The 24,597-nt window shown below is 44.3% G+C and overlaps 1 protein-coding gene across 3 annotated transcripts; it reads left to right on the forward strand.

Moving 5' to 3' along the window:
- Positions 1 to 201: 201 nt before the first annotated feature.
- Positions 202 to 24,414, forward strand: KCNJ15 (potassium inwardly rectifying channel subfamily J member 15). Of its 3 annotated transcripts, XM_032678213.1 has the most exons (3): positions 202 to 621; positions 11,372 to 11,499; positions 22,296 to 24,414. In XM_032678213.1, exon 3 carries the CDS (start codon positions 22,312 to 22,314, stop codon positions 23,440 to 23,442), a length of 1,131 nt encoding a protein of 376 aa, XP_032534104.1. In that variant the 5' UTR covers positions 202 to 621; positions 11,372 to 11,499; positions 22,296 to 22,311; the 3' UTR covers positions 23,443 to 24,414. The 3 variants fall into 3 exon arrangements, with proteins under 3 accessions (XP_032534104.1, XP_032534103.1, XP_032534105.1); XM_032678212.1 differs by lacking the exon at positions 11,372 to 11,499; XM_032678214.1 differs by lacking the exons at positions 202 to 621; positions 11,372 to 11,499 and adding an exon at positions 17,824 to 18,121.
- The last annotated feature ends 183 nt before the right edge of the window (positions 24,415 to 24,597 follow it).

Genomic DNA, 24,597 nt, shown 5'->3' on the forward strand with positions numbered 1-24,597 from the left:
TTTCAGGCTCCCTTTCGCCAACAGGAAAGGGGTGATCAATAATGTTGACTTTTCATCCCTCTTCCTCTTTCCTTAGCATTATGCAACCACTCATAGCCTTATTTATTTAGGAAATAAGGCCTTTAGGGGACTTTGATCAGCCAGGCTGAAGTTTCTTCAAAGATTAACTTACTTCTTTAGAAGTAACTCAGTTCCTCTTAGGCAGGTATTTGCTCACCACGTAACTGGGTGTCGAGTGCTGTGTAGTTATAAAGTTTGCTGGGCTCAGCTGTGGATTTCCTTAACACTCTCTGCTGACATCACTGAGTCTCCTCTCAGACTCTTTTATTTTTTTTCCCCTCTCTTTCTCCCTCCCTCCCTCTCCTCCCTCCCTCTCTCCAGTTTCTTTATTCAGGTGATTCCAACTCAGGCTTATTGCAACTTGTTTTTTGACTGACAGCGAGGGAAGGGAGACTCTCTGAGGAGTTTGATTTCTGCTGGGTTTTGGCTCCTTTTTTTTTTAAAAAAAAAAACCTGACACATGCTTTACTGAAAAACCATCCAACCTCTTATAAAAAAGGACTGTTTGACTTGACATGACGATAACATCTAGTAAGGAATCTGAACACTGCTCCTTTACAGGTAAGAGGTATTTGTCAAAAACGCATAAATGCTTAGCAGTGCTTTGGAAGCTGCGAGGAACTGGAAGCTGAGGAGTAGGTGCTTTCCCTGTTTTTCTTTTATTTTAGTGGTTTAAGGATTTAAAAACTGTGTGTAAAAGCAAAAGTGTTTATAAGATTGTGCCTCCTTGTGAACTTTGGGGTACAGGCAGTTGAGCGACAAAGCAAAAGCTGTCATGGTTTGGTCTTTCCACTGATGCAAGTTACTGAATGGGAGGTTTGTGGTTGGTATTTTTATATATATTTATATGTTTATACATCTTTGTAACTGTTTTCCTGCTAGAAATTTTTCCTTGTAGGAGCCTACGGTGATTGATGGGTTGTTAGAAGAACAACTTTCAGGCAGCTCTTGCTCTTTTTCGAGTTCAGAAACCGGTTTTCATTGGCGTAGTGGGAAAACTTGCCCAGGACTTTGTCCTGCCCCTGTTACCTGTCTGTATGAAAAAAGAGAATGTAAGTTTTCTGTGGCAGGTATAAAGAATGTGAACATGTCTGGGTTGGAGAACTTTTGCCTGTGTCTTCACACCACTTGTTTATGGTAGGTTTGGCTTTTCCTCGCTAATCAAAATCTAAGACTGAGGTGCAAATCCCCCTCTCCTTCAGTGCAGCTTGTTTTTGCCTCCCTTTTTGTTTTTACTTTGGGATCCTGCTGTAATGAGATTTACAGATAAGTTCTTTTTTTGATCCATGGCGTGCTGGTTGTAAAAAAAGAACAGTTGGCTTTCCTTTGTGAACAAGGAGTATCTACATTACTTTTTAACTGACCTTGATCCCTGACTTGCCTTTGGCCATATTGCATTTAGAGGTATTTTAGGGTCTTTCTGATCACTGTGTACCTGTCTGCCGAGTCTGTGTTTTCCTGTGATATCTTTACCTGTGATATATTTTATTTGATTTTTAATTGAAGGGGAAAGGAGGCAAGTTGCAGCTAAAGAAATGTCTTCTTCATTTCCTTGCTTGTAAAATGTCACTATGCTCTCTGCACTCTCTAATAACCAACTTATGGGAGGGAGGAAGCAAGGTTGGAATGTAACATAGTGCTGGTTGTACAGTACAAACTGGCATTGCTTTTCAAAAGCAGAGTGTAGACCAGACCAAAAACTTCCCCAAGAATTCCATCCCAGCAAATGAGGCATGGCCTGGAGACAAAAACAGCAGCAGATGACTTGGGCTTCAGTCTTCCAACATACATACAATAATTCAACCCTGTTACTTTTTATAGAATTTCAAATGAAAACAAACAGTTCTTTTTTACCCTGGCTCCCCCATGCAATGAAGCAAACAAGCCATCAGCCCTGATGGCAGCTGAATTTTTAATTTGTCCAGACTTCATTAAAGAAGTCTGGAATATTATCCCTGCCTCTTCTCCTGTTTCCCTCTCCTAAGACACAGAGTTCCTAGAGACAGGCTGTATTCTTTGGGAACAGGTAGAGACCAAAGCTGTGAGGGACCAAGAAAAACAGGAGGGTAACTGCTTTGCAGGCTGAACCTCAGAATGTTTTGAAAGAAATTTTGCTTTACTTTACTTCCAGGAAAAACAAAGCAGATTTTGGGGTGATGTCATTTTGATTTATTTGTTTGTTTGTTTTAATGGAGGGAAAGGTTTTTACCTTATAGGCAATTATGGGTATGAAAATTAGTAAAAATTATTTGTTGAGGTATCAAACAGTTAAAATCAACCTTGTCAGTCCAAATGGATTCACCAAACGGGAATATTTGAAAGATATCTTCCTGCTGAGTTGTCCTTCACCCCTTGGGATGAGAGAGCATTCATGAATGACTTGAATGAGTTACTGCAGACTATAATATCTTTTTAGCCTTCAGTGTGTCTGTTAATATGGCAAATAGCTTGGTGTTAATATGGCAAATAGCTTGGTGTTAATATGGCAAATAGCTTGGTAAAAGTCATGTGTATGGTCCTGGAGTAAACAGGGCACTGCTGGAAAACGTAGCTCCCTGATTTCTGTCTTGGCTGTCCACAAATTGAAATATCCATTCATTCCATACCTATCTATCCTGAAAGGTGTGAAACGCTCATGGAGAACAGCCAAAACCACTGGACACAGAACTAACCAGAGCATCCTAAGCATGAGGTTGTCTTTGTGTGACTGGCACACTCCGAGGCTCACAGCAATCCGAGGTCGTGGTCGGGCAGGTAGGGAGCAAACAACAACCTGAATGCTCCAGGTATCATCATCCTTCACTGGAAAAATATTGCTTGGACATAAAGAGGGGAGGGGCATTTTTTTGGATAACACATCTGCAGGTATTTACACCCATTGGGGTGTTTGGCAATTTTCCTCTTCCAGTAGAGCCTTTTGCAAACCATCTGCCCCTGGGGAAAGGTTGGGAGTGAAATGCTGGGACATGGGTTGGACCCAGCAGGTGTCTCAGGGAGGTACCAGTACATTGTGCAGATTCCCTCTGGCTACAGAACACCCTTGGAGATGTTTTCCTTTCTCTGGGGGAGCCTTGCAAGCTTTGAGACACCAAGGCTGGAGAATCCTTGCTGAGCAGACCCAGTTGACTTCCCAGGTGTTGGTGGTGAGCACCTGATCATTTCTGATCTGTTCCAAGCCCATTCCCTCCCTGTTCTGTATCTGGTGAGGTATGAATCATCGAATCATAGAATCATAGAAACAGCCAGGTTGGAAAATACCTCTGAGGTCATCAAGTCCAACCCTTGATCCAACCCTGCTGTGGTTCCCAGCCCATGGCACTGATGCCACATCCAGTCTCTTCTTAAACACCTCCAGGGACGGAGAATCCACCACTTCCCTGGGCAGCCCATTCCAAGGGCTGAGCACCCTCTCTGCAAAGAATTTCTTCTTAATATCCAACCTAAACCTCCCCTGGCACAGCTTAAGACCGAGCCCTCTTCTCTTACTGATCTCTGCCTGGGAGAAGAGACCAACCCCCACTTGGCTACAGCCTCCTGTCAGGGAGTTGCAGAGAGTGAGGAGGTCTCTCCTGAGCCTCCTCTTCTCCAGGCTGAACAGCCCCAGCTCCCTCAGCCTCTCCTCACAGCACTTGTGCTCCAGTCCCTTCCCAAGCCTTGTTGCTCTTCTCTTGACCTGCTCCAGCCCTTCCATGTCCTTCCTGAGCTGAGGGCCCAGAACTGGACACTCCTGCCTTTCTGTGGCCTTGTGATTAAGAAATTCCTTCTCCCACTTGGTTCAAATTTGACCTTGGGGGCATGTGCATTTTAGCTGGTGTTTAAGGTGGAGGGGAAGCCTGAAGCTTGTGTTTGGTACCTTTTGAAACCACACTCGACTCCTCTCTGGTTTGCTTTCCTCATAGGGGTTTTGTCAGCTGGATTTGTCTGTGCTTAGAGAGCCACCTTCTCTTTGTAACTCAAAAGAGTCAAATAAGTTTTACTGGAACAGTAGTATGCCCAGATTAGATTAATTTAATCTCCATTGCTTTGACTCAGGTGTTTCACTGTAGGTTAGGTCACAGTTTGCAGGACACCTCTCTGGTTTTGCATTATACACCTTTCCTTATCTACAATTGGCACTTTTGCATTGAGACTCTATGATAAAAATGTTTATCTGTGTAATATGTTCCCATAATCTGTAGTGAAGCAATATATATAACAGACTTACATGGCTTAAAAGTTATGTTGTCAGCATGAACTCATGAAGAGAAAAGGGTAAAATACATTAGGATCAAATTTCCTCTTTTTCTCACTGGAATTACACAGTCTGACAAAAACATATAATAAAATTGATATAAATAAATAAAATAAATTAAAATACTCAGAATAAGTAGAATAAAATAGCCAGAATAAGTAGAATAAAATGGATGTTCACAACATTTTGACCAGTTAATAAATTCTTCCTGCTTAAATGATTTTGATTTCACACGATATATTCCAAGGAAAACATCAACCAGAAAAATTCATCTGAGACTTTCTGATCTTGTCTCTAAAGTTCCCTCAAAGTGCTCCCTTGCTTTCTGCTCAGCAATAACCCCACTCCAGGCTACCTGTCCTTGCTCCTGGAAACTTCCACTCCAGCTGTCCTTTTCTGAACCCCTTCCAGCCTCTCACCCAAGCAAACAGGCCTCAGTTTCCTGCTGCCTCATCCAGAAATAATGTTTCCTGAAAGTTTCCTTCCTCAAACACTTCCGTACCAAACCTATCAACAGCCCCCTCTTTTTGCCATAAACAGCCAAACCACAGCCCCGTGCTGCAGGAATGGATAAAAGGATGGGGGGAAGACAAGAAAAGATGTGTTTTCTGGGATTTTCAGAGCAAGGATGTGCTTCATTCACTCAAATGGATATGGACATCAGGATATGGAGGGAGGTGTTTGAGTGATGCAAAGCACTTGCAGTTCTGATTCGTTTTCTCATGCAAATGACAAAACGTTCTCATAAAAATAGGATGAAAAAGCCAAAACTTTTTAAGGCGACATTTTATTTTATGCCCATGCTTAGTTTGGTTTACTGGCAGACTTGGTGGCCTCTGTGGCGCGTGGTGTTTGGTCTCTTGACTGTTCCCAGCTTACTGCTTCTGAATCAAACCTCCTTTTGCCTTAAGATTAGGCAGAAAGTCACTTGTTACGAGGGACTCTGTTTATGAGTCATGAATTAACGCGGTGAACGTCAGCCCAGGGGTGCTGAATGTCCATTCCCTGCTGTGGAATGTGCTGAAAAGGGGCTGAAAGCTCCTGTCAAGGCACAAAAGGGTCAGACTGGAATGGCCTGAGGCGCAAAATGCTTCCATGGGACCAGAGGTTTCTGAACACCACAAGGGCAGGTGCAGGAGAGCCAACAGGGCTGTTTTAATCTGTGTATAATGGACAAACAGAAGGGTCCAGGTCTGGTTCTTGTTCACACTGTGGCCCTTCCACGGTGCTGGGGGAGACGTGGAGGCCAGATGTGGCTCTTCAGCATCACGTCACGGCCTCCAAGTTGTGGTCTGTTTGTTTTCATCTGTGGGAACAGAATTCAACAAGAAAAGCCCATAGAATCATGCCCCTACTTCAATTAGTTTTAGTCTAAAGCTGCGTCATACTGCTAGAAATCTTAATAATTGATTTTTTTCCTCATACCTTTGGTCTTCTTGAGCTAATTATGCTAAATTACTTAAGGCCACAACCCTCGCTCCCTGTCCTCAGGATGGGTAACAACATTACTGGTGCTTCAGCTCAAGTTTTGAGGAATTCCTGGTTCTCGAAGTTCATTCCTACTCTGCTCTAGTTGCAGTTTAAAAAAAGCCCCAGCTGACTACCCACAAAACCAAACCCCAACACAAAACAAAACAAAACAAAAGCCCCCCAAACCTGCAAAACAACCAAAAACTTCCCCCAAAACCCAAAAAATCAAAGCCAAATAAAATTTTAAAAAACCAACAAGACCAAAACACCACCACCACCACCACAACAATCAAAAAAACCCAAAACATGTACTGAACCTTAAATATATATTTTTGGAACAAAGATGTATAAAATTTAGCATTGATTTCTTCTCTTGTCAGAGTAAAAAAAGCTGTCACTTGATCGTGACCCAAAATAATATTTATTGGTGGTAAATCTCCCTCCCGTTTGTAAGGTCTCAGGTCATAGGGAAAATAAAATCCTAAAATTCCTTAGTGTTTATGTGCAGAAATCAAATTTCAGTGGAGCAAACCCACTGACTTATCCTCCTACTGCACCTTGGTGGAGGATTCTGCCTTTGCAGAAGTATTTTTGGTTGGCAAACAGTGAAAATGTGAAAGGAGACACCATGTCTTTTAAATGCTCCAGAGCTTCTTTAGATCTCAAAAATAATGATTATAAATAATGAATACATCGTCAAGGATAAGCTTTTGTTTGTGATTGCTTTATGTGATCTTAAGAAATTTAGTTATTAACCACCCAAGATGTCATATAAAGACTGACAATGTCACAGAGGGCAATAATCTTTTTTTCTCGGTAGAAACATTGATTTAAGCATGTTTCTCTATGAGCTCAAAATTAACAGTGAAATCAGCAAAAAAACCTGGGAGAACAACCAAAATCCTCATTCCCCGGATTCAAAAGAGGTGATTCAGTGATCATGGATGATCACAAGCTTTCAGTCATGATGAATCCATATTTTGGGAAGGGACATGGTGACAGTTTCCATGTTGATGACACAGACAAGCAATCTGACCTGTGGCAGGGAATATCTTGGGCAAGAACCTGTAAAAGAGAGCAGACTTACCCCACATCTTATTTTAGATTCCTGGGTAGGTTGTTTTTCTACAAAAAGCTTGTTCATCACCTTCAGTGATGTATAATTTGCATTCTTTTACGGTAACTAAACTATATGTGTGATGGAAGGAGTGCATCTAGTTATGTAATCCTACATTGGATTCCATTTGGCACAGCATTTTCTATGGGATTTAACCTGAAAAGCTTCAGCAGTACGAGTCAAACCAGGGTATTCCAACTTAAAATATGCACCTGTTCTACTTAATTTACATGTGTCAACCTCATGCTTCCAGGAATAGCAGGGTTACCTCCACACACACCAGAACAGATGATTTTCATGCAATAAGTAAACTTGGCACCTTTCAAAAGCACTGGCCTGGTTACAGAGGTGCAAGGAAAAGATGATTTCAACTGTTTAGAATTTCAACATCTGGTCTCAGGCCATCTGATGAGCACCTCCAGGGATTAGAGGAAGAGGCAGACTCACCATGTGGAGGTGTCCAGCTCTCTCCGCTGACTCTGCCTTGGAGGATTAGCTCAGAGTAGGTAGAAACCTTTTAGGGAACTAACCTGAACAGAGAGGAATTTCAACCTATTGAATCCCACAGCTGGCCTCTCAGTGCACCTTTAGAAATGGCTCTGTTTGGTAGAAGCTTTGCAGCCAAGTCAGAACTTCTGTCTCAGAGTGAGGTTTTCAGATGCCTGGTATTCCCAGAAAAAAATTGAGGAAAGCATATCTCCAAATTTCTTTCAGACAGGACTCACCTGGGCTCATCCCACAGCGTGGGCAGCAGGGCAGGGGGGGATTCTGCCTCTGTGCTCCTCTCTGGTGAGACCCCCCTGCAGAGCTGCTCCAGCCCTGGGGAACAGCACAGCAAGGACATGGAGCTGCTGGAGAGAGTCCAGAGCAGGCACCAAGAGGATCCCAGGGCTGGAGCAGCTCTGCTGGGAGGAAAGGCTGGGAGAGCTGGGATTGTTCAGCCTGGAGAAGAGAAGCTTTGGGGTGACCTAATTGTCTACTGTCCCTTCAGTCCTTGAAGGGAGCCTATGAGGAAGATAGAGGAGGATTATTTCCAAAAGCCTGGAGTGACAGGACAAGCATGAATGGCTTCAAATTGATGAGAGAGTAGGTAAGATATTAGGAAGGAATTAGAGTGGTAAGGCCCTGGTAGATTAATAAAGAAAGGGAAAACTTCAAATATTCTCTAAATTATTTCAGATCTAACAGCAAGTGGTGCGTGGTGGGACACACAGGAGGAACTTGCTGGATGAACGCAAGGATGGGGAGATGTTTGTTGAAGTTGTGATGTGTCTCAAACCAGGTCTGCTTTCAGGATATGGTGAAGAGAGGAATTTCATGTGTGTCTAATAGGAAGGTGTTGTGGAATGGTGTAAGAGAATTGTAAAACAGGGAGGGAGCGAAAAACCACCAGGGACTGATTGGGTGAGAAAGAGGAATGAGATGCCAACAAAGAGCGGAAGAAAGTAGAGCTATGGGGGCCAGGGCTGTGAGCTGCAGGGGTATAAAGGAATGAAAGAGGTGTTTGAATTAATGAAGGGGAAAATAAAATGGTCGAAAAAGGAGACAGGAAAGAAGATTTTTACCCTGGAAGTCTGAGGGATTTGGCCATGGAACAGATGAGAAGGACTCTGAGCGGGAGGTGCACTGGGAAATGGTTAATTAATAAATCGAAGCTCTGGACTTGAAGAAAAGGCAGATTTTGGAGATGCTGTGGCAGCAAGCTGCCTGCAGACAAGTCATGGAGCAAGTGGAATTGCTTTTTAGAAAGGAACTGCTTTTCCTTTGGGAAAGGCTGGGCTTGACAACGAGTCAGCAGAACGGGGAATGAAGGAGTTTTCTGCTTTGTCTTTAAGGTGCCACCTGACTGGTGGAGTGACAGTCTCTGGACTTTCAGAAATGTCACTTATCTTAACCCCATCTGAAATGTGCTGCTGCAATTTGAGATAGTCAGAGTCCTGCTCAGCTACTTTTTGCAACCACTTATCTTCAGCAATTACCTACAAAATACCAATTCCTTTCAACAGCACTAAAATAGAACATAAACAGCACTAAAACAACATAGAAAGGTCTGCTAGTTACACATTTCCCATCAAGGGCGGTTTTCAATGAAAATGGAGGCTTGATTAAATTAAATATTACAGGAAAAATACAGAGGGTTAGAGATCAAAAAGTTTGATATTTTTTCCACTGAAAAAATGATCTCTTGTGGGCAATGTACTTGATTTCCTCATAGCCCAGTTATTCTTTGTGCCTTGGACTCCTCAGCCAGGCTGTATTTCCACTGATGGATCGAGCCTTATTACAGAAAGTAATTGGGGAACGGTGGTATTTCTTATTCCCATAAATCAGGCTGCTTGGAAAACATCAAAGTGATTCGTGAAATTCATGGCATCTGTAAAACTTACCAAAAAAAAAAAAAAAAAAAAAAAAGACGAGGAAGAAGTTGCTGAATGTTGTAGAACCTTAAAAACAAATTCGCGGCGTTTTCTGGACGTCGTCGGAAAAATCTCCTCGGCAGAACAGGAACAATGTTCTATTCACTCTAATCACCCCAGTGATCAAAGCTGGACCTTCCCAAGCTCCCAACTGCACAAGATTGCAGGGATGACATGGGATCATAAAGGAACAGCCATAAAGATAAGGTGTGTGTAAATAAACAGGCAAAACAGCCCCCTTTGAGCATAAGGAAACGCAGCAACTTTGAAAAACAGCGTGAGATTTTCTCTTGTTGGGGGCCCATCATCTCTGCTTTTATGGAGATTCCCAAGACACTGTAAGACAAAGAGAAATGATGAGAGAATTGCACAGTTATGTCCCCAAATCCCAAAAACCAGGACAGGCTCTGTTCTCCAAGTGTGACTTGTCACTGAACAAGGAAACTCGCGTGATCTCTACAACTACAGAAGGCTCAGATCGTTCATCCAAAAAGCTTTATGGACTGAAAATGCAGGTTTGGATGGAAGATCTAATGAATCCATGCCAATTTGGTAGGGCAGCTCAGACTGAAAAAGCCTTGAAAACAAACTTGAAGGGTAAAAAAATTTCCATGTTGACTTCGTGGAAGCGAAATGTCGCGATCGGTCGCTTCGAGGCACGTTTTGTTCCTCACCTGATTTAAATTAGACCCACACATATATCTCTGGAAACATCAAAGCAAAATGAAAGGTTTGGTTTTGGTTTGAACTAACAGCCAGAATTACCCTTGTTGTTTGGTTTTTTTTTAATTTTACCAGAAAGAAAAAGTTGAAGGTTTTTTTTTTTGTTGTTTTTGTTTTGTTTGTTTTGATATTTCTGGTTTGGCCAGAAAAATCCAAAAATATTGATGTGCACCAGTATATTCTTGCTATTTCCTCCCTTTCAGAAGCCACAGTTTCTGCAGCAGACTGAGGGGTCTGTGTCATGGAAATTGGCAGGGATCAAGCAATTTGGGAGAGTAATGAGGAAAAACAAATATTCTTTTCCCTCTGATTCCTTAGGAGTTTATCTGGAAGACACACAATCCTGGGCTGTGTGACCTCCCAATCAAGAAACTCAGGAAACAGCTTCTTCTTAAAAATATATATATTATTATTCTGATTTTTGCATGTGTGTGAGAGTGACAAGTTTCTGTACAGTGTGAGCATTTTGCTGATGGAAAGGATAAATAATTAACCCAGCACATTTTAATTTCCATCACCTAAGAGGGAAGGGATACAAACCAGCCCAGGGCTCTAAATCCATGGGCTAATTTCAGCTTAACTTGGCAGGTGAACAGAGGCTTCAGAAATTATGTTCCAACAAGCTCCACGAAACTGGGGAGCTCTGAAAGTCAGAGAGGATTTATTAATTCCCTCACTGAGAAGAGGAAATCAAGGGGGAACCAGCCTTAACAAGACATCAGAGAATCCCCACAGAGGCAAGGGCAAGGAAAAGGGTTTGGATGGAATTTTTGTGTCGTTACAGCCCTGGGGGTCACCCTGGAGGTGCCAGAACAGGAGGGAACAGCGTTTTGGTGGCTCTTTCCTCATGTCCTGAGGGCTCCTGCCACCCCATGAGCCACACAGCAACCCTGTGGGAGGGAAGGTGGAATTCCTGCAGCCTTCCCTCTGCTGGGCTGCTCTGGGGAACAAGAAGAGCCCTTTGTTCTTGTCCACCACCTCTCACACAGTCCAAGGCCAGGTTGGATGGAGCTTGGAGCAACCTGGTCCAGTGGAAGGTGTCCCCGCCCATGGCAAGGGGGTGGAACTGGATGATCTTTAAGGTCCCTTCCAACCCAAACCATTCTGTGATTCTGTGAAGCTGCTGGTAGCCTAAAATACCCTGTTAAAGGGAACAGGGAGCGACGCAGCTGAAAACTTAAAATTTCCACTTAAAACTCCCCAATGATTCTCCCCATTAATCTTTGATTTTCTTCCATTCCTCTCCTAAAATACCAATGCACTCAGGAGTGCTAAGTAGTTCCCATAAAAAGAATGGAATTCTACCAACCAGAAGTTTTTGCTTTTTAATTATTAATTTTTAAATCTCCTTAGCCCTCCACAGTCCCAAGCACTCAGAGTCCCAAGCAAAGCACTGAGGCTTGGACCCCGTGCACCTCAGGAACAGAGAGTTCCCATGGACAACACTGGGATTCTTTCCTGTTCCTGTTCTGAAATAACAGGTACAACCAAATTCCTCCTCCTGCTCCAGGGGGTTCTCCCCCTAAAATGTGCAGAAGCGGAAAAAAAGGGCATTTTTCCATTAGTTACAAGGAGAGCCTGAAATCTTGGCACACAAGTGAGCCATGTCCTGGAATTTGGGTGGGTCTAGGAAAAAGCACAGACCTCAGTGGAAAACATATACTGGGGAGTGTGTGTGTGTATGTGTGAGAAAAAACCTTTTAAACCTTAAATTAACCACATCCATGGATTGGTCAGGAACAAAAGAAAAAAAAAAAAAACAGGAAAAAAAAAAGGAGAAAAGTGCCCTGAAATAAAACCCTTGGGCAGCACTGAGGATAAGCAACCCTACACCAATGGGAAAGTGCCACTGGTGGTTTTAGTTCATCCCTGATCACCTCAAAGAGGCAGGTGGAAGGCCCTGGTTTATATATTACTCCAGGATTCAGTGGGTTTTAGGACCCCCCATGACCATTTCTGTCCTTCCTGGAGCTGTGGCTGCTGTCCATGAGGCTGGTGAGGAGACAGTGCTTGGATGGGGCAGGAGTAGGGCCAGGGATGGAGAAAAGGATGGGGACAGGCTGTGTAAAGGTACATAAATATTTGCCTGTGAGATACCACATGCCCTGATTTTGTTGGGCACTGTTGAATTTTCTTTCTAGCATTTAAAAGTTTTAATGCTCTGTTTTTGTTAAGCAGCTCCCAGACATTTATTTGAGATGAAGTTGAGTTTGATCCCTGTTTATCAGACCTGGACAATCAAGGGAAATGGTGCTTCATGCAATTTGTAGTGCAGAGAAAACAGTAGGAATGGACATTTTTGAAGCTGTTGTGTCCCTTGAAGAGAATACTGGGCCCACTCTCTAATTCACAGTAGAGTAATTCATTATAAAAAATAATTAAGTTATCTATATAAGTCCCTGCTTTGCCAGCAGCATCACCTGTGCTTTGCCTAAGAGAGAAAGACATTCACTTTAAAACTAATTCAGATTTGGGTGAGGGAAGTGGATTTTTCCTCTCCCATTTAGCTAGGGTGGAAGAAGAGTTGCTTTTTGAAAACATTTTGCACAGCATGAACTTGTTCACACAGGCAGGGCAATTCTTCATAACCAAATAACCTCCTGAGGAAAATCAGCTTGTAACAAGTTTTAAGATGAAGCCACGACAAAACCATCCTTCTCCCTTGGAAATGTGCTCTGTAGGATTGCAAAGATCACCAGTCCAAGCTCACTGCTGTGTCCTGGCCGTGCAGAGAAGACAAAAATTTGGCTTATTTAGCATTTAGCTCTGTTTTTATCATTACTCTGCCTGCGTGAAGCATAAATCAGCTGCACCACACAGGTAAGAGAGATCCAGAAACTCTCAGAGGAAAAGTTTTACTACTGTAACAACATCCATCTTCCTGTTGGGTCAGGGTGTGCTGTTTTAGATTTGATTCTTTCTACATTAGGAATAGATGAACAAAAGATTACCAATATTCAGACCTTGAAAGAAAATTATTTTTTTCCCTTGACAGCTTCTTGGCCTTTTGCAACCCTACCATTACTTTTAATACTATTGAGGTTTTTAGATATTTCAAAGGCCTAGGAATTTAATTTTTTTTTTTTTTTTGGTGGAAGCTTCTTTTCATAGCCTGGTATTTCAGCTTTGAAATGTGGCTGCACAGAAATGGAAAATCAGGAGAGTGTTTCTCTCTCCAGTGTTTGTGAATATGCACACACAGGGGGATATTTGTGGGGGACTAAAGCCATTCTTCATGAGTCCGTGGTGTGGGCTAAAGGAGAGCTGTGATTTATGGGAAATATGGAGGGAACACATCCAAAATTGTGCCTGACACCCCGGAGGGAGCCTCACCCCCCAGCCACACCTACCCCGAGCTCCAGAGCCCTGGTGTGCAATGACTAATTAAAGAACAAACTCCAACTTGACTGGGATGCAGGGCGATGAATCGACATCACAAAGGGTAATTAAAAAGGGTAATTAACTGTATTTATACCACAGGGTTGGCACAAAAGCGGGAGATGATGGCCCTGAGACAAGGCTGGTGCTGGGACCTGGTGTCTGATGTGGGGTTTGAGGCTTCGGGGGATTTGTTGCCCAAGAAAATAGAGGCACAAACCACTCTGAACGGCCTGGAATATCCCACTGCTGCCTGATAAATATCTTTCATCTCCCAGCTGTGGGAGCTGAGAAAGAGGGAGAAGAAGTAGCCCTGGGGAAGACAGGTTGCAGCTGTTTAAGCCAGATTTTGTGAACTGTAGCAAAGTGCTAACTTTTCTCCCTGCCTCTTGCATAACCATGACTAGGCACTGCTATTCATTTCCAGCCACCTGCTGACAATTTAAATTAAAAATCTAGAGGAAGTGTCTAGTTTGGGGTTTGTTTGCTTGCTTGTTTTTAAGCAAAACCAGATTTTTGTTAGACCGAGAAATGAATTTTGGAGGGGAAAAAAAAAAAAGGCAAACAAACAAGAAAAGAAACCAGGGAAGTTTTCTGTCCCACTAACACTTCTGCAGGTCTGAAGCAAAAGTAGCAGATTTCAAATCAGCTGGAGGTTGGCAAATCAGTGGCTCTGAGTTTAACTTTGTTATTATTATTATTACTACTACTACTATTCAGTGGCAGAGTAGATGTCTGCCAGATTATGAAATGTTGGGTGAGTTCTGGGAAGGTTAAAAACAAGGTGCTGTCATTTACCTGCTGTGAAATAAAGGAAAGCAAGGACACAATCAGTGAGCAGGGGCCGACAGTCCCAGCAAGATTATCATGGAATAATGGAATTTTTTGGGTTGGAAGGGACCTTAAAAATCATCCAGTTCCAATCCCTCAACTTTTCTCTAGACCAGGATACTCAGAGCTTCACTCAACTTGCCCTTGGACACTTCCAGGGATCCAAGGGCAGCCACAGCTTCTCTGGGCAACCTGTACCAGGGCCTCATCACCCTCACAGGGAAGAATTCCTTCCCAATATTTAGACTTAAACTTCTATCCTTCAACTTAAGGGCATTCCCCCTTTTCCTGTCACTCCATGTGAAAAGTCTCTCTCCAGCCGCCTTTTAGGTACCGGGAAGCTATTTCGAGGTGTTCCTCAGGCATTCCCGGTCACAGGTGACCTGGGAGGGGATTCCCCTCCCTATGAACTTTGTGAGACTCAACAACCTGAGCACTAAATGCCGTCAGACTCATTATTTTCCATATTGGTACCTCATGAAGCTGCCACCATGTGACTAAAACACCAGGAGGAAACACGGTTGTCCCTCTCTTGGGCACAGAACCATGAAACTCTTGGCACATGAGCTGGTGCAGGCAGATTATAGCCAGGTGACTTACACCAGGCAGCACATAAAGAGCCATAAAGTGAGGTAAAATATGGCTTTTGAGGCAAAACCCCTCAACCTTCTTGAGCCCCAGCCCTGAAATCAGAGACAGGAGCAACAGTGCAGCCTCTCTGGTTGGAGTTGTGCTCTGGAGAGGTGGCCTGTCCGGGCTCTGGGATGGGGAAGGCAGCAGGAGCTGTGTGAAAACACACTCCCACAGCAATTGGAGCAGCTGACTGGCAAAGGGCCTGCTCCCAAAAAAGGAATTAAGTACTTAAGCAGGACTTAGGTAGGCCTTAGTTGACTAAGTGAAAAAGTATTCTGCGCAAAATCCCTGCCCAGCTCGTGTTCCGTGCTGGAATGTGTACAGGTGCCTTCCTTTCTGACCCTCATTCTGCTGGATGCCCAAGAACTCCGTGTTTGGGCTTGTCACAGAACACCCTGCACAACACTAAAGGGATTGGTTTATCTCATGGCCAAGTAAGGAGAGCCAAAAATGAGGCATTCCTTGGCTTGCCTTCAGTCTTCACCCAATACATCCCCTGATCTTCTCTACCTCCCTCCTGCACAGCAAGGCTCCCTGATCCATGTGGCTGCTGCCTTTTGTGTTCCCAAATCCGATCATTAGAGGAGGAGTCTGAGGCTTTGTTCCCAAATTTCCACCCTTGCAGGGGAGTTCATTGATAAGGAACTGGGAAGATGGGGAGGAGAGACCTTGCACTTCCTAATGAAGCTGCATCACTGCATGGATGAGGATTTATAAGGCCAGAAAGCAGGAAAGCATTGACATTACTCTATGAATGGGATGTTGGGGTGCTCATGGAGAGTGAGACCTTCAGCATCTGCACCAAAACATGCTGATGTGTTCACACTCTGTGTTCCTGAAGGAAAAGACACCAAAACTGTCTGAACACGGAGGCAGAAACATCTCCAGGCATTTTTTCTTGGCTTTCATTTTGGAAATGGCTGTTTTGTTTTGACTGACACATTAAAGTGTGTTCACCTGTGATCAGCCTCGAGGAAAACTTCAGCCCGAAGGGGTGAAGTTCTGCAAAATTTGAAATCGTTGAAAATAAGAGTCCTCCCTGTCTATGGCAGAGGGGTTGGAACTGGATGATCTTTAAGGTCCCTTCCAACCCAAATCATTCTGTGGTTCTGTGATTTTATGATATAATGGAGAGGTCAGGAATAGGTGCTGTGAACCTACAGGGAGATATTTGTGGAACATAAACCAGTGATCTTGTGAGAAACAGCTCTGCTACCACAACTGCACACTTGTCTGGTGGTGGTGTAAGCACAACTAGTTTGGAACTTTGGATTCACAGAGGATGGGAAAGAGGAGAGGAACGGGATGCAAAGCAAAAGGGGGGAAAACAGGATAACGAGAGAGACTGTTGTGGAAAAGAGAAATACCTCAGGGAGAAGGAAGGACGGGATTTAGCTACTGAAAGCCCCCACAGGTGTCCTGGTAGGGAAGAGTGAAGAAATTGTGGCAGTGACTGCAAAACAGGACAGTATTAGGCTTTAAGCTCTCTGAAGGTCTAGTCCTGGCTTTATATGGGGAAAAGACATCACTGCCATCCTCCCTTAGCTCAGGTCCTTCTCTGGGGTGTTGCTGGGATGTTTAATGTTCCCACAACAGGCCAAAGATGTAACTGAAAGTGGAAGTGCAGGGTATGAGCTTGCTAAGCTTCATGCAACAATAAATGTCCCTTTCAGCCTTGCAGAGCAGTTCTGGCATCCAATTTCCCAGAAACGGAGAGGACAGGATTTCAGGAGTCTGTTTAGACTTGCCCAGGTAGAAAGAGCCAGGCATGGTTTGCACAGCAGGAATGAGGAAAGGGTAAGAGGGTGGGAAGAGCATCACAGCACGGGCAGGTTTAAAATGTTTAACTGTGCTCCCAAGGTGTTTGAAAAGAGTTTGAAGTAACAATACACCAGCAAGGGAGACATTCAGGAGGATTTTATGTTGCCTGCCCTGCTGAAGAAAAGCCATTTGTTAAAATAAAAAAGCAGGGCAGGTTTCTGGGGAACCTATTTCTTTCATTTTTTTTTTTTCCAACAGTGTTGTGTAAACCGTATTACTGAACACAAAAAGGAGAGTTTCAGAAAGTGAGGAGCTTATTTACTTCTTCCTGAAAGAAGCCTTTGGTGTCCTTGAAGGTTCCTGGACTGAAGGTTGTGCATGGCCAAGTCCCCTGTCCGTCCACAGAGCTCAGGGTGGATGCTGGAGGGCAGGTTTTTGGAAGGGTGGATGCTCACTTGTGGTGTGTCAGCTGCTCAGACACTTGCAGGATGTGCTTTTTCTCCACTTGGAGGCCTGATCCAGAGATCTGGGAAATCACTGGGAGCTTCTCCATCAGCTTTGAGTCATCTTTTGCCTTCTCTCTGCCTTCTTGGTTGTTTTCCTGTTTCTTCACATCAGTGTAGCTTCCAAGGCTCCTCTGTGTAAATAAATAGTTACTGCAAAGCTTTACACCCTACCTTGGGAACAACAACATTCCTGTACAAATATCCCTGAGAAAGGGATATTTGTACACCACAAGACTTCTCCAGCTTTAATTATCCTTCCGTGCCCAGATATCAGGAGGGACAAAGATGGATTTGGGTTTTCACTTCCTTTAACACTGCTCTGCAAAGAGTTGTTGCCCTGGCAAAGCATCCTTTTGCAGCCCCTGCTTCCCTCCCTCTGCCCCTGCTCCCTTTGTATTCCACAACTCAGCCAGGGAGCAGGATTTTGCCTGTTGACAGTTGTACAGCATAACCTGGTGCTCAGCCCAGGGGGAGGAGAGGAGGATGTTCATGCTAGGCAGAGCACTGAGAATTCAGGAGGGACTTTTGTAACCTACTGAACCACAGCAGACCTAGGAAAGATCTGAAGATTATGCAGTTCTTTTCCATGTTTTCTTTCCTCACCCCTGCTCTCTCTTTTTTTTTTTTCTTTTTTTTTTTTTTTCCTTTTTTTTTTCCTTGCTAATGATTTTTGCTGGTTGAAAAAACAGTTCAAGTTGTGCCCCTGTCTCAGAGTGGCAGTGAAGCATGCCTGAGGATTTGCTCCAGTGGCAAAGCAGATCTGATTGGGAAAAAAAGCAAACAGCAGAGGCCATTCGAGCAAGTCATGCTCCTGAACCCTTTCAGTCACTGGTGGCTGCCAAAAGAGGTCTTGCACAAGCAAATCTGGCTTCATGCAGGAGGAACATTTTTGCATGTATGCAAGCTGGCTCTGACTCCCTGACAATGTGGTCTCTGGAAGTAGTGTTAATGTGCTTCTTAGATCCCTGGCTGCTGGAATTACCTTAATATCAAGGTATTCATGGTTTGGTATGTAGCTCTATGTTTTATTGACTTTGTCTGCACTGAACTCCCTTACGAGCATATGCTCTGCTGGGGAGTCACCTCTGGCTGTTCCAAAGGGCTGGTGAGGAAAGGAGGTAATTCATAGGACATTAGAATGCTAAACAAGTCTGAGATAATTGTATTTTCTTCCCTCTTGAAGTATGTTTCCTTAACTGTACTTCAAATCACTTTTATTTGCAGCTACACTTTGATTTACAGCAACAAAAAAATAATTTATCAGTGTAAAATCAGCTAGGGAACAGACAGTAGGTGTTCTTTTAATTTAAAAATGGATGTTATATTATTATTCAGCCTTGTTTGCTTATATTAGCTTACTGTGCTAGACATGCTTTATGATTTAGAGTGACTATAAACCAAACAAACCGAAGTGTTTTGGCAGAGGTGCTGGGCTTGGCTGTCAGGGCAAAGAGTCTAAGGTCCCTGTATAAAATATAATATGGGAAATAGCAATGCAGGTGTTGTAACATGGTTTTTTTTACACACAGAGACACTCATGAACCATTTATTGTGGGATATAGGACTTCACTCAGGAAGCAGTGGGGAAGTGGGGGCAGGGGAAAATCCTCCTCTGAAGCCCTTATTTTTTTTTTTCCATGGATGGTTTCATAAGAGTTTCTCCCACTGCCAGTGGTAAGGGAGGGGAGCAGGGGCAGCACTGCCACTGTGACAGATCCTCCTGTCTTCCCATATCAGTGGGACAGGGAAGAGAAACATTTCTGCAGGGAAAGGAAACCAAGATGAATTTCCCCGGGGAGGAAAAGAGTACTAGAGGAATTCAGCATCACACAGGAAAAAGTGATGCAAGAGGAAAAAAAAAAAGAAAAAAAAAAGAAGGAAGCAAATCAACATAAAAAAATACCCAATGACCAAAAAAAGCACCAGAAATTGGCTGGGATCCATCTCAGGAAACCTCTGTAAAGCTCAGTAACTTTGTCACATAGAGAAATCCAAATGATGGGAGGAGGCAGAAGATGATGGGGGACCTCTGATCCAGCCTCTTTCATCTATATTAGACTCCAAAATGCTCCACCACGCTGACCTCACACGTGGAGATCAGCATTACACACAGGGACAGCAGGGAGGGACAGAGAGAAATCTTGACTTGTGAATTGAAACACAGCCTGGAGTGGGACAGACACACCAAAGCTTCTCTTCTCAGGTTAAACCTGAAAGGGCAAAGTTTTGCAGCTGTCCCCCTTTGTGCTGGTGTAGCCCAGGGAAGACACTGTGCCCTGCAACTCCCTCACTGCCTCCCATCTTCTGTGGGGGAACTCTTCTACCACGGCATTTTGGTCTCATATCTGTGGTATAAGGTGTCCTCCAGCAGGTCTGGGAACGTGGCAGGATGCAGTGGCAGGACTTGCTCCATTTGGGGCTCCTGGACAGGGAACAATGTGTTCCAGGGCAGAGAAGAGACAGGGGCAAGAGAGACTCTTACCAGGCCCTTGCGTGGGTTGAACCTTGTTCTTTACTGTGAGAAGGGTGAGACACTGGAAAGAGTTGCCCAGAGAGGTTGTGGCTGCCCCATCCTTGGAAGTGTCCAAGGCTGGGCAGGGCTTGGAGCAACCTGGTCTGGTGGAAGGTGTCCCTGCCCATGGCACAGGGTGGAACTGGATGATCTCTGAAGTCCCTTCCAACCCAAACCATTCTATAACTGTGGTTATTCCCACCTCATTCTGGCTGCTCCAGGTGACATCTGGTCGTGTCACCCATCTCCCAGATGTGAGGAGCCCTTGTGAGGATCTCTCATCAATGTGTGGACCCATCTGGTGCTGCAAATGAAGAGTGTGGTGCTTGTTTTACCAAGCTTGGCACACGGTGGAAGTATCCGAGTGGTAGAACTGCTGTTCCCACCACATCCACTGCATCCCAAACACATATTCCCACCACTTGTGCAGTAAACTGTGTCTCTGGAGCCCTGTCCCTGCCCCCCCAGCTGGAGCCCACCAGCAGGAGCCCCGAGGAGGGAGGTGGAGCCTTGGCTGTCTCCGTCCCTGTGGAGGAGGAGCTGACAGCCCTGGGGAGTTGCTCCCAGGAGCAGGAGTCCAGGTAGGCTGAGCAAGGGGGTGGGATGGGGATGTGTGTCCAGCACTGGATGAGAGAGGCCAGCTATCTCCTGGCCTGGAACTTTGTGGCAGGGAAACTTGTTCTGGCCACATGGAATTCGTGGCTAAGGGGAGCTGTGCTTGAGAGGGAGAAGTGAACTTATTTCAGGACAAAGTTTTCCATATGTTTTTTATCCATGTCTTATCCAGGGTGAGGCTTGGTGTGGGGAACGGAGCCTCTTCCTTAAGCATTTCCCTGACAGGCTTCCCACTACAGGTTGCACGTATTTATTGCACACTGGCAGCAGTGTTTGACTCCGGGTTTGCCTGAAGAGCAGTTGCATGTACAGCCCTTCCCACCCCCTGCCCTCCCAACCCCAACCCCCATCCCAGCCCCCCCGTTTCCTCCCGTTGTTCTTTTTCGGATCACTTGAAGGTTTTTTCCTGTTTATTATCCGGACATGCTGTGCACTGTGTGTTGTTTGACTGTCACATAAGGAATCTCCTACTGGGATCATGGATGCATTCCTTTCTTTCATATATATATATATAGATATATATACACATATATATATATATATACATGGCAATAGTTCCTAAGCTATGGAAGAGAAATGCTGGTGATTAAACCAAAACTGGAATGAGTTACAGTTGTTAATGGGAGCTAAGTTTAATTACCCTTTCCCAGAAAACCTGCAACAGTGTGATGATATAGTCCCAAACAAAAATTCTCCTTAATTGACATAACAGGAAAGTAACTTCAGTGAGCAATTATGCTGATGTCCTGGGCTGGCACATGTGTGTGCCACAAATATATCTTGTACTTCCTGCAAAATTCTTTTAAGTAGCTATAAGGAAGACATTATTTTTTTCCTTTTTTCTTTTTTTTTTTTTTCGGTGGTTCACGAGAACTAATCACTTACTTGAGGCTCTTTTTGAGGAAAACAATGGAACAAAACAATGCCTTTTTTGTAAGACCTGCCAAAGCACAAAGGATGCATGGGATGTTTTTTTTCTTTGTTGCTTTTGTCAGCAGGAAGTTTTGTTGTTGGAAACGACTATAACATGCACTGTCCTTGCTCTACGTAATCGCTGTCTGGTCCTGCAAGCCGGGTCTTGTTAAGCTGCCTCATCCAACTGGCACAGGCACCGCTCTGCTTCACTCTGTGGGCTTTGCTCAGCCCGGAGTGTCCTCACACTTAACGCTCCATCCGGGCTGATGCACAATAAACAAACTTCAGGACTCGGGTGGTCCAATGATTTCTGGGTTTGAGCAGGTCAGGCCCAGCACCTTCAGAACGCTGACTTTGTGAACTGCCTTCTTTTTATGTTTTTGATTTTTTTTTTAGCTTAAAGTCGCGGTGCCGTGCAGCACAAACGGCTTCAAAGGGTAGCATTCAGGTGTAAATGCTCCTTTCCAAAGCTCGACTTTGATGTGCTCAGGTCTGCTTTGTTTCCCTCTAGGTTAGTTGTAGGTTCGTGTAACAAAAGAGCCAGATCCGATTGAGTAAATCACTTGTGGAAGTTAATTGTTCACAGTGAAAGCTGGTCTGGCTCATTCTGCCTCCGTCGCAGGAAGAGACAGAGGTGGTGCTGGATCTGCTCTCTGAACCCAGCCTTGACGCGATTTTAACTCTGATCAGATGTCTCTCTTCAGGGCATTAAAGAAAACCTGCTCACTAATCAAAAAGAGCCTCTTCTCTAGAGAAACGTAAGGAAAAAAAAATTATTTAATGCCTTTTACAGAAATAAAGGACTAATGTAAAACTTCAGCTCTGTCGAATTTCTTTTGCAGGCTGTCATAAACAGAAACCTTTACTTCTCCACACTTGGCAGTCACCAGAATCAAAGAATGATTTTTTTTTCTTCCTGGATTAAAAAAAAAAAAAAAAAAAAAGAATATCAAATTATTTGCAATGTCAGATACTGTATGATGCTAACTCTGCATTCCAGCTGTTTTTATTCACTGTGTGCTGTGTTTAGATCATGTTTGTGCCTTCGCTCCATCAAATGGTTTTTAAGGATCAGCTGTGGGCTTCGGCTTGGTTGAGTAACAGTCTCCTTTTGCTCTCTCCTCAGGACTGAAGCAGTGAGAATGGAAACCACGAAGATCAACATGTCCCGTGTCCCTCTGGTGAACGGGGGCATCGACTCTGCCATGCTCAAGGCGCACAAACCCCGGGTGATGTCCAAAAGCGGCCACAGCAACGTGCGCATCGACAAAGTCGACGGCATTTACCTGCTCTACCTCCAGGACCTGTGGACTACAGTGATAGACATGAAGTGGAGGTACAAACTCACCTTGTTCGCTGCTACTTTTGTCATGACCTGGTTCCTCTTCGGGGTTATCTACTACGCCATCGCCTTCCTCCACGGCGATTTGGAGATGAACAAGTTCCCCCCGAAGCGCGAGCCGTGCGTCAAGAACGTGGACTCTCTGACTGGGGCTTTCCTCTTCTCCCTGGAGTCACAGACAACCATTGGCTATGGGTTCCGTTTCATTACAGAGGAGTGTCCCCACGCCATCTTCTTGCTCGTGGCCCAGCTGGTCATCACCACCCTGATTGAAATCTTCATCACAGGTACCTTTCTGGCCAAAATCGCGAGACCTAAAAAAAGGGCAGAGACCATTAAATTCAGCCACTGTGCCGTCATTACTAAGCACAACGGAGAACTTTGCCTGGTGATCAGAGTGGCAAACATGAGGAAGAGCCTCCTGATACAGTGTCAGCTGTCTGGGAAGCTTCTCCAGACATACGAAACCAAAGAAGGGGAGAGGATCCTGCTGAACCAAGCCAGCGTCAAATTCAACGTCGACTCCTCCTCGGAGAGTCCGTTTCTCATTTTGCCTTTAACCTTCTACCACATTTTGGATGAGAGTAGCCCCTTGAGAGACCTGACACCTCAGAATCTCAAGGAGAAGGACTTTGAGCTTGTGGTGCTCCTGAATGCCACGGTGGAGTCCACCAGTGCTGTCTGCCAGAGCAGGACTTCCTACATCCCCGAGGAGATCCACTGGGGCTACGAGTTCGTGCCTGTGGTTTCCCTCTCTCCAAATGGAAAGTACGTTGCGGATTTCAGCCAGTTCGAGAAGATCAGGAGGAGCACAGATTCTACTTTTTACAGCATGGACTCCGAAAAGCAAAAACTAGAGGAGAAATACAGGCAGGAGGATCAAATGGAGAGGGAACTGAGAACAATGTTGTTACAGCAGAGCAATGTCTGATTGAATGGACAAACTATTCTGATTAATCCTTTTTGCAAACTGAAAAAAACCCCATACTCTGTGCTGCATGTCTGCCATGAAACCAGCAGGGGAGTCCTTTTTTAGCTCTGGTGCACAGTAAATCAATCCCTTTGACCGAGTGGTTAATCAATTATTTTTTAATTAGGCAGGATTTCTCTGTGCACCATCACGACTTAGCAAAGTCGGATTTGTGCTAAGTCTGTGCCTTCTGCCACCACTAAAAGCAGACACAGCACTTTTCCTTTTGGAAAGTGAAACTGGATGCACTGTGCTGATTCCTCCAAATATTTATTTGACGTGGCTTTACTGTGAACATGCACTCGCAGAGACGGCACACGGCACTGCTCCTTTAAAACACATATATTTAAAATGTGTATTCTTGTACCAGGCATTGCCTGCCGGGGGATTCCCGGCACTGAAAGTAAGTTGAGTGGAAGACAAAAACGGTTGGATGTGGGAAGAGCCTGCAGGGAGGGGTTAAAATCCTTAAATCTTTAAGGAGGGCGACAGAGTTGTGCTGGGTGGAGAGGAAGGGAACTCGCTCTCTGTCTCTGCTGCTCAGAGCTTGTTTTGTGATTGTTTTATGATCACTCACTTTTTTAACCTTGCTAATGCCTGATTCATATATAACAGCAAGAAATGAGGGAGATGAGGGCAAGATGCACAGAATCATAACAGTGATTAACTAAGGTTACAGCTGGCTTTGAGACACCTGTTTTTTATTCAGTGTAAATAGTTTGTAGCAGCAGCATAACAATACAATTCTACAGATTGCTTGCTTTGCTATGGACCATATTTAATTCTGGTTAAAAGAAAGCTGTGTAACGTCTGTAGACAATATTTACTTTTTTTTTCTGGCAACCATAAAGGACAAGCATTCCTTTCATCCATTTCATTTTTTTGGTCTAACTAAAACCATTCCATTAATAAAGGAATTAAATTCGAACAGTTCCTGATGTCTTTGTGGCATGGGGAGAGGGTGTAGAACCTCAGAGGTGCTGAAAGGGTGCTTGGTGCAGGTATTTGCCTGTGGCACAAAGCCTGGGGACTCTGCAGGTCACCTGCAGGTGGAAAACCAGGGAGCATGGTGCCAGTGTAGCAAGTCTGTTATATATGGGTCAGTTTTTTAACGGG

This window comes from Chiroxiphia lanceolata, chromosome 2 (genome assembly GCF_009829145.1).
Source record: "Chiroxiphia lanceolata isolate bChiLan1 chromosome 2, bChiLan1.pri, whole genome shotgun sequence".
NCBI lineage: Eukaryota > Metazoa > Chordata > Aves > Passeriformes > Pipridae > Chiroxiphia > Chiroxiphia lanceolata.

What these genes read in the sequence shown, in the direction of transcription:
- KCNJ15 (XM_032678213.1), top strand. Translation starts at nt 22,312, where the DNA reads ATGGAAACCACGAAGATCAACATGTCCCGTGTCCCTCTGGTGAACGGG.